This window comes from Cyanistes caeruleus, chromosome 11 (assembly GCF_971803275.1).
Source record: "Cyanistes caeruleus chromosome 11, bCyaCae1.hap1.1, whole genome shotgun sequence".
Taxonomy (NCBI): domain Eukaryota; kingdom Metazoa; phylum Chordata; class Aves; order Passeriformes; family Paridae; genus Cyanistes; species Cyanistes caeruleus.
Window position 1 is genome coordinate 6,912,383 of NC_141711.1, and position 10,247 is coordinate 6,922,629.

General features: G+C 41.6%; 1 protein-coding gene and 1 long non-coding RNA gene across 7 annotated transcripts in view; one reads left to right on the plus strand and one right to left on the minus strand.

The window, feature by feature from the left end:
- ATXN7 (ataxin 7) overlaps positions 1-8,290 on the minus strand; it is a 65,186-nt gene extending 56,896 nt beyond the window's left edge. For 5 of the 6 annotated variants that reach the window (XM_086845918.1, XM_086845919.1, XM_086845920.1 and 2 more), the window contains exons 1-2: positions 404-614; positions 9-263 (exon numbers count right to left, since the gene is read on the minus strand). In XM_086845918.1, the coding sequence (XP_086702044.1) occupies positions 9-252 (244 nt within the window). In that variant the 5' untranslated portion in view covers positions 253-263; positions 404-614. Of the gene's footprint in view, positions 1-8; positions 264-403; positions 615-8,202 lie in introns of those variants that run through there. The other variant, XM_086845915.1, reaches the window with a different exon arrangement.
- Positions 390-1,465, plus strand: LOC111934997 (uncharacterized). Its single transcript, XR_015275009.1, has 2 exons — positions 390-480; positions 1,333-1,465. It is a non-coding gene; the product is annotated as an uncharacterized LOC111934997 (long non-coding RNA).
- Positions 8,291-10,247: the final 1,957 nt, after the last annotated feature.

The window sequence follows — 10,247 nt, forward strand, 5'->3', positions numbered from 1 at the left end:
CCGCTCACCGTCGTTCCCGTGAAGTTTAGCAGCATCGACCCAGTGGCTCCAGGGCTGCCCCAACATCGCCTCGGGGCTGGGCAGGGACCTGCGCTCCCCGACGGCCGCCATTGCCGCTGCGGTGGCGGCGGGGCCGGCGCCGCTCCCGCCTCCTCCGCCTCCTCCCTCGCCGTGGCGGGGCCGCCGCTGCCGCTGCCTGGCGGCCGCGCCGCGCTGCTCCCTCCTGACGTCACCCGCGGCCCGCGCCGACATTCTTTCCGCTGCTACAATGTAACGAGAAAAGTCAGCGGCCGCTTAAGGTGGCGCCCCGCTCTTAAGGCAGCGCCGCGGCGCTGTCAGCCCGCCCGCTCGCTCTGCTTCCTCCCCGCGGGGAACCTGCGGCCCTGCGGCGGCGCCGACTCACCTCTGCGGCGGCCCGGGGGGCAGCGCCCGGGTGCCCATTATTGTGCGGGGAGCGCTGCCTTCCTCTTCACCGTGTAGGTGAGGCGCGCTTGTGTTCGCGCTAACAAAGCGGCGGAAGGGAGCGGGGGCGGGCAGGGCTACGCCGCCTGCCAGGCGTACCCCAGCTCCATGGGCCGCCTCGCTACCTCCGCACCGCGGCCCCGCGACCCTACAAAAACAACGCCCGCATCACAACCCCGCCTGGCACCCGCTGCCCCGGCGAGGGGGGCGGACCGGAGAGCGACGCGGCGGGCGGAGCCGGGCGGGCGCGCCCCGCCCTCAGCGCCGGTCCACCTTAAACCCGGCGCCTCCTTAAAGGCAGCGGCGAGCAGGAAACTCGCTCCGGGCGGGCGCGTCCCCGTCCCCCCCGGCTCCCTCTCCCCCGTCTCCTCCCTCCCTCCCATCTCCTCCCATCCCCTCCCTCCGCTCCTCGCCCGCGGCTGCCGCCCGGCCCCGAGCACAGAGGGGACACCGAGCGAGTTTCCTGCGCGCTGCTGCCCTCGTTATACCCCTAACCTGCCTCCCAGGGAGAGGGTCTTCTCATTGTTATTCCACATTTCTTTTTTAAACAGCTATTTATTTCTTTTCCTTGCCTAAACTTTGCGATGACGTCGTGCCGTGTCAAAAGCGATGATTAAAGGATGCTGTCCTACCTGCTAACTCCAAGTAACAAAGTCTAAGCTTTGCAAAATCAAGTTCTTTGATAACAAACCCCGGGTTTAGAATTCATTTATTACAGCGTTTTCTCCACTAAAGTGTCCAAGTACCATTGTCAAAATGTCAGGCCATGATCTGCAACGATTTCTGGCCACACTTGATGCCACTGTCAGTAACGCCATCCTTGAAGAACAGCTAAAAAGATGTAAATCTGATGTGCTGCCTCCTCTACAGGTACTCGAGAACTCAGGACTGGCACTGACAGTGGAACTGCTCACAGATCCCAGACATGGATTTGTAAAACCACACAGCAGAAATCAGAGCTGTAAATAAATTTGTTTAACCTGCAGAGGTGCATATACACGCAGGCTTAGCTAATCATCGTTTTCTGGTTTCATTTGGAGTGTGGGGCTACACAAGCTAGAAATGTTTCTTTCCAAATTTATGCATATAAAAGATCTATAAATTTAAGCTCATCACACCATAGTCATATGGGATAGCATAGGCTGTAATTATAAGAATAGTTTCACTGTTCCACCCAACTGATAATTTATGTCACACTCAGAACATATCTCGTAAAACTGCGGATCAAATACAGAGCAGCTAGCATGATTTTTCTCTCCTGATCAACTTGAGTCTAACTCAGCTCCTTCATAAAAGGCCAACACCATAAAATTTAGGTAAAGAGAGCAATGCTGACTTCTACTGCAGACATTTGCAGCAGGATTAATTATCAAAGGCCATCAGCCTCTTGAGCTGGGCCCTGATGTTTCAGACCGTTACGCTGGCTCTTCGCTGCTCTGTCTGTAGCTTCCTAAAACTCTTCATCTTAGTCTGAGCATGAATAAAGGTGCTCATGGAACTAGAGCCTAAAGATGAATGAAGCGCATTATCATTTGAGTAATTATCATATGGCATACTTTATAATATAGAAAACTACTTATAATTAAAGCTAAGAACATCACTGGAAGAAAAATGTCTGTCAGGTGCCAAACAGTTTGTGAACAGAGCCTCAGCTTTTTTTGTGGTGTAGAAGCCAGATAGGAATAAAACCTATGCCTGATTTCTTTCAAGCTTAGTTCTTCAACAGTTCCTCACAAATGGAGTCTAAGATAGTATCCATAGCTGAACCCAGACTCCAGCCATAGGATAAAGCAATTTACAGACAGATCTATATTGCCTGTGTCAAATATTCTCATTTATATTACAAACTTCATTCATGCAGCTTTCTTTTGTCCTGGAGTAAACTGTCAGAAAGCTGCTCCAACTGCAGTTTGAAAAAGAAACCCTGATATGTCCAAGTGTCCAAAAAATTTATAAAGGGGTTTTTCTATTATTTTCTTTCTATTATTTACTTTACATAAATCATAAAGCAAATATAGTGACGAGTGACCAAACAGAGCCATAGAACACCATCACCTACCCTCTGTCTAACAGTGACAGAGTTGACCACGGCAGATCAATTTCATGTTCACACATCACATGATTCTTTTCTTTAAACATTACCTATGTATTTATGTCAAATTATGTAAAAATTGGAAAAATTACATCAATTAACTAACTACATTAACAAGCCAACAGACAATAACTTTCTTAGTTTCTAATGTGGACACTCATCAAGTTACTCAGAAGTGCCTCTTGCTTCAGAAGTGCCAGCCAAACAGGTAAAAGCACACGCCTCTGTTATTTCATACAGCTTTGATTATGCCCTTTATGGCTCTTCTCTGCTCTTTCAATCTGGCTGTTGCATTTTCAGCCTCCTTCTTTCACAGTTTTTTTTTCTTTCCCTATATATTCCCACTCAAGATCTAATTCTGCAGTCTGGGCCTCAGGCTGTCCTTTAGTAAACCTTCCGCTACTGAAATATTTTCTCACTGTGCCGTGAGTACATCAGTATTCCAGCAGAGGGAGGGAAGTGGCAGCAGAAGGATCAGTTCATCAGTTCAGTGCACAAGACCGATTAGTCAGACAGCAGGAATAGGGGCAGATGAAAAACTAATTTTACAAGGACTGGAAGTGGCGAGAACTTTCTTTCCCCTCAGTCATTAGGCTGAATATATTGTTTGGGCTCTTTAAAGCAAACTAATTCAATTCTCTTACATTGTTTCCATAATGCTGTACCATGGATGCATTGATTATTTTAGGCAATAATAGGGAAACCCCTGAAAATCCATCATGTTAGAAGGAGATCAAAATTGAAAACACATGTACAAGCAGTAGACTTTTAACAGAGGTGACTGTTAAAAATCTGAGACATCCTGTTAGAAGAGCAGTCATCCAAAGCTCCCTTGGTGGTCAGCAGAGAAGAAGGAATACTGGGATCAGTTTGGTCCCTCCTGGTTCAAACCACTATTTGAAGAAGCCCTTCTCTTCTCAATGACCACAGAAGTAACCATGGATGACCACACACATAAATTAGGCACCTGCATTAGGTATCCAGAATTAAGTGGGGTGAAGCTGGCCAGGAGTGGGGGGAACATTTGAATGTGTAAAACTGCCTAGAAGCCAATATTTCTCTTTAACAGAACGAAAAGGAGGTTGGAAATGTCACTGGTTCTAAAGACTTATCTGAGGAAGCAAAATAGCCCAAGCAGTAGCATTGGGATTGAGACAATGTGTGAAAAACCATGAACTGCTCATACCTGTGAATGAGAACAAGTATTTGGAGAACAGAGTGAAAACACAAGGAGAAGTTAAGCTCAAGGAGAAAGTAGAGAAGGAAAAATATGAGGCAGGAAAACAGCAGAGAACAGTGGATGATGAAAAGAGTCAAATAATGATGTGAAGAAAGCATAAACAAACAAAACATATAACACAGCCTGCAAAAGCAAAGAAAGAAGACAAAAATAGGAAACTAAACATACAGAAAAAGAAAACTCACAGTTTTAAACTCATTAAGTAGATTTAACAATATTTAAACATGGGTGGCAACACTATGATTAAATGTATGCCTACAAACAGCATGCAACTGCTGAAAACTGCAGCGGATGGTTATTTCATGGCATGACACTGCAGGCATTTTTTCACCTGTACCAGCAGGTTTCATTCTTTTGCCAGGTGGTCCGGGAAAGCCGTTCAAACAGGGAACACCTACTTCAGCTGTTCAGTTAGAATCTGTATGACAGCCTCTGTATAGGACCTGAGATATGACAACTCTTAACTGGAATGAAAAAGGAAGGATGTATCTGCAGCTGAACTCTTTTAAGAGCAGAAGTACAATGATACCATTCACCGATGATTTTCCACAATGGAAGTGAAAGGATGTGAGAGTTGAAGTGCAAAGGGAGAGACAGGGAGAATCCACAGGGGTGTCACTTTATCAGTACTCAGAAGAAAGGAAAATAGTGAATTCACAAAATGCCTGTCAAGAAGAAGCTCTAAGGGGCATTATGGCACTAAACAAAATCAAGTAAGTTAATTCTAGCCAAAGGTATGAAATGACCAAGAAGGGCATAAAAACTAAGAACAAATGTACTTATTTTTTGGTAGCTGGGATTCAGGATGAAGTGACAATTCAAACAACTGATATGCTGAAGTCCTGACCCTCCTATCAGCTCTTGCTGAAAACACTGGAACGGGGAGCACATTCTATGCATTTTAAAATGTATCTCCAGTATGAGAAATGTAAGACTATAATTGGGCAAGTATGGAAGCTATATAAAGTTCACATAAATCAAAACACCCAGATGAAAACAGAACTACCCAGCCATAACAAACAGAGCATTTAATGCAAGCCCCATTATGGAAAAATATTAATTCACTAAGAAAAATACATTATGGTAATCTGTAGTTCACTCTGACATCCAGGAAATCAGCAACTTCTCCCTTTGTAACTATACACAAGATTGTGATCCCACAAAATGATACTAATCATAAGCAGCACACAATAAAAAAATTATATAAGAAATCACGCTAGTCTATTATCCTTTTTCCCACGGATCCTGGGAACAGTTGATGTGTATAATTTTATTTATGAGTAACACTTCAAAGGTGAAACTGGAGATGCTCAGAAGCATTGGAATACAGCTACTTTAAATGCTGGAATATAAATGATTGTGCATACCTACTACAAACCACCTGCACCAGGGGAAATAGTATTAGAAGGCTAACTTAAGGTACCCTCTACAGATAAGGAAGAATTGGGGAATGGAGGCTAATAAGTAAATCTGCAAGGAATTCTGCATTGGGGTAAAAATGCAACAGATGCCTTTGTATGTTTATCCAAACATCACAATAACACCTTTACACCCAAATTATAAGACAATGTTATTACCTTGCATTAAGAACCTAACAAAAGACTACAACCACCTCCTTCTTTAGTTAACTTTCAAATATGTCTGCAAGAATTCACGACACAGTGATCTCAAGCAGAATAATGAATAGAGGAGAAGAGATCTTTGCCCTGCTTAATGACACCAAATACTGTCAATTCTTGGAAGGAAATTTACAGAAAAAACACTCTGTAGTGATACAAAGTTTCCAAGTGTTAAAGATAAATAAGCAAAACTACACGAAATACACCCAGTTAATGATCTGGAAATCAAACTAATGTTTACTAATTTTACTTAAGGTATTGAAATTACCTTTTGAATTTGGAACTGTTAAAACAATTTCAGCAACCTAACTGTGGAGATGAATCATTTTAATCAGAGGAATCATAAACAGGTTTGACCTTTTAGATTCTCATTTATACACAGAGAATATGATATTACAGCTTAGAAATATTCAAGTACACAGCCGTTCAGGCCAATTGTAACAAAACATTAGTGCTGGATTTCCATTTATTGAAACCAAAGCACTTGATGGGGACAATTTGGTACTACTGATCTCCTGGAACCCAACTACCATGCAAGGTTTCATAACCTTGCCTGGTTTCTTGCCAGCTCAAGGCTCTTGTCCAAGCACAGCTCACAGGACTTGAGCTCCTTGAGGCCACTGCCCCACTTTCTATGAAGGGAAACTGCTGAGGCCCCATAACCTCTGATGTGCTTTTAACATCAAACCAAGGATCCTAAGAACCCTGGCATAAGGAAATTTAAATTCAAACTTTTTTCTCATGTTTGACTGCTGCCTGCTGATGCTTTGCTGATGCTACCTGCCCTGACCACATGCTTAGCAAGTTAACAATAAAATATTATACAAATTGGACATGGGCAAGTCTGTGGGACTTGACAAGAAGCACAGGAGGGTGCTAGGAGAGTTAGTTTGAAAGGTCACAGATGGGGACCATGAGATTGCCAGCAAACTGGCTAAACTGCTGTGCTGAAAGGGTGGGAATGGCTCAAAATCAAATGGCAATCAGGCAGAGCTCCTTGGGGATCAATACTGGGCTCAATCCTATCTGATATCTTTTAGAATTCTCTGGATGATTGGAAAAAATACATTGTCAAGTTTTCAGATGACACAAAAACTTGGAAAACAAATAGATCCACCCAAAATGTCCGTATGTACAGAGATTGTGACGGGCTGGAGAATGAGCCACTTCAAGAGACACATTAAAAAACTGGACAGGGTCCAGCAGAGAGCCAACAAAGAGATTAGAAGGTTGGGAATCTTTGTGAAAAAATTAAAAGGAATTGGGTTCATTCAGCCTAAAGAAGAGAAGATTCAGGTGAGAAGTACTCACAGTCTTCCAAGAAGTAAAAGACAGTTATAGGCTCTCTTCACAAGGAACAAGGTGACAGGGCAAGAGCTAACAGACACAAGTTGGTTCAGAACTTCTGTCCAGATGCAACAACCAATTATTTTCAATGAGGACAATGACATATTGGAACATTCTGCCCAGAGAAATTGTGAAGTTTCTCTTGCCCAAAATATTTAACCCTTAGCTTGACCAGGCCTCAGATAACCTGCCTTAAACAGAAAGTTGGACCAGATGATGCCCAGAGGACTGTTCCAACCTAGACTTTCCTAGGATTATATGAAAGCCTGATAGATATTGTGGCCCTTTTCAGTGATGAGTAGTAAAGGAGTAGAAAGAACAAAGCCTGTTTTTGCAACCCAGACACTCTGGGTTCACTAAGACAGCCATCTTTCTGGTTACTGGAAAATCCAGGGAAGCATTTTGCTATAAAAACTTCAGGTACTACAGCTTCAAAAGTTACATATTGCAAGATCCAGACAGTAACAAACATTCCTCACAATTCTTGAGCCCAGGTTAACTCTGCCACTTAAATAAGCTCTGCAGGCCAGATCCATGCTAACTGTAATGGCCCTTTCTGCTACAATCTATTTTAAAATATATTAAAAGATTATTTGCCCAGCAAATACTGGCCAGGCTGTAATAGTCTGGATTCTTCATATCTGTGCATAAGAGTGAAGTCTTTTTTTTCATGGAGTTAAGCAAAAAATATACAAAATGGTGGAATGCACGTGATGATAAAGAGTAAAGATAAATGTAAGGGAAACAGAGAAAGAAACAGATAATCTTTCAATGAATTAGCAGTACCTGATAAAATAATCTGCACTAGCAGCCCTTCAGACAAAATTTCAATTTATTATCACAATTTCCTCTTTTTTCTAACATTCTGCAATGAACATTAGTCATGAAGAATAAACCCACTGTGTTTGGCAACTGTACAGTCTTATCTCAAATTACAATTCCACTTTCTGAACTTGTAAAATAATAGGACTGATGCAGCTGGTAGGCTATGGCATATGCCAGAGCCTAACAGCCTTCAAATGCTTTAATATATCATGGAAACATGGAAATAGAAAAAATAATTATTCAGAAAATTGAGATTACTTCTTCTAAAATATAAAAATAAATAAATTTATATTGATTCTACTCTATTTCCTGCCTGCCACAATTTACTTTTCCAAATCACTAACTGATTGAAAGATATAATCCAGCTTAGTTGTATCTTTTTAAGTTTGGCAGCTGCATGCCGAGTTGAACTCCTTCTAGGTTGCCTGCAATATGATTTTATTTCCCACTGAAACATACATTAAACATCTGCATTTTAAAAAAGTCTCCCCACTGCATCTGGTAACGCTTCAGACTTGATTTGCAACCCTGCTAATATCCTGCTCTCTACGCTTCTCACATCTAAAGAATGAGAATCTTATGCTTAAGGAAATATTTGGTTAAGTATGTCACAGTACCTTGAAAGTATGGTGAATCGCTGGGTTGATTTATCAATTGATCTTCATCTGTTCAGATTTTGGAAGCTTTTCCTAACTTGTACCTGATTAATTCTGAAAGAAAAGAAAAAGAGTACAGCACTAAGACATTTGAAACCTTAACTCCGTTTCCTAACGATAAATGTGTCTATTTAAAAACTAATACAAAACATTCTATCAGTTTTACAAACACGGTTTGTGCAATGGATTTCAAATTGAAAGGTAAGCAGGGAGCTGTTATGGTGTGCTCTGTGCAGAGCAGCTCTCTAAATGGCAGCCTGACATTACCAGAAAGGCATGCATTGGATGAAACCTCAATCTTCAGCCCAGTTACCGCACTTGCCCCGACTCTGACTGACCAGGTTCTCAAGCACGTGGCTGTGTCTGTATCACACGCTGGAAATATGACAGTGCTGGATTTTCTGCACAGGATTTTTCCAAAATACAGCACCACTCCAAGTACAGGGGCTCTCAGGATGTAGCCATTGACAGCTTTACCACCATGCCACACAACATGGAGAGGTAAAAATGATCCTTCACATAACCAGCATTAGACACTGTCACTGTACCACTGATGAAGAATTTAGAGAAATGTACAGATTGAGGCCTTCCCACAAACGGGACCTTTATCATCTCAGGCTCAGGTTTTTAAGATCCTTTCACTCAATGCTTATAAACTTTTTTATATAAACTAAAATAAATCCCAGTTTGATTTGGTTTAGCATACATCAATGCCAAACTGGTTAAAGCTAAACAAAAGCCCTGTTAAAACTTAAAAAAAAAAGTTCAACTATTTTTGTGCACAGGTTATATTTAAGATCAATTAATTGATTTTTACAAGTGCTTTGAAATTAAACTGGTTAATTTTTTTTCATCACTAAAAAGCCATGAAAATACATATAAATAAGCCAAGCCAGCACTGGGACTGGATGACATTTCAGAGAAAACTATTTTTTTCCCTCACAGGACTAAAGTCCAGACAAGAGGAATGCAGTGCAAGAGGGCATCCGAGCTGTCCCCCAGTCTGTAGAGCTCTGCTCCCGTGGAAGGTGCCGAATTAAGCTTTTCCTGGCTTCTGCCTGCTCCTCTGGGAAGATGTCTGCCAACTGAGTTTATATCTTTAAAGTCTTTTTATGCACTAAGGAGAAATCCTTTCTTCATCTTTTCCTTTAAACTGCAGCTTAGCAGCTAACATTACCTTGACTGAGATCCTCTAGAGATATATTTACTATTTCTAAGACAGATTCTGCTCAGTGACATAGCTGATTCTAAGAAGAACATCCTCAATTATATTCTAGTTACCACATGAAATCAAATTTTTTCTTGTTTTCAATGGACAAGGCTTTAGAGCAAGTCCAGGATTATTTTTTTCTCTCCTCTGCAGGCACAGTTTTGCTTTATGCTTAATAGAAGTGATCCTTAGCAAATTTCTACACTAGTAGAAGTCTCAGAAAACACTGTATTTCCTTGTTACACATACAAATCTTACTGAATACTATAGTACAAAACTTTGTCTTCAACTCCTGCTAACTAGGAAAATGCCATGCAGGGTTTACCCAAAAATCCTTTTTGTCGTTTATTAGTTTAGGACAGGAGACTCTGAATTGATATGGATCATCCCCTTCCCAGAAGATCATTCAATGTACAGCTTCAAAGTCCCAAGCCCTTTGAGCATGTGACCTACCTGCTGTGTTCAGTCCTCCATCTCTACCCCAAATTTTTTAGGGGATATGAGAGCTCTGCATTCAAAACACTCTTTTATCCTGATGTAAATGTTACTTTTTCATAAAAGGCAAGTTCTGTTGCTTCATGCAAAAATGAAAACAAAAACTATAAAGCAGAAGACATCTCCAAAGACTTAAAATCTAGAAATAGGGTAGTAAAGAAACAAACAAGACAAGGGTGAAGGAAGGATCAGCAAAAATTTTATTCCTGTATACCAAAGATCAGAGCATACTATGTCACCACCTGTGAATTTTGCTGTAGGGATTACACCTGCAGTTGAGTTTGAAAGAAGTTAAAAGAGT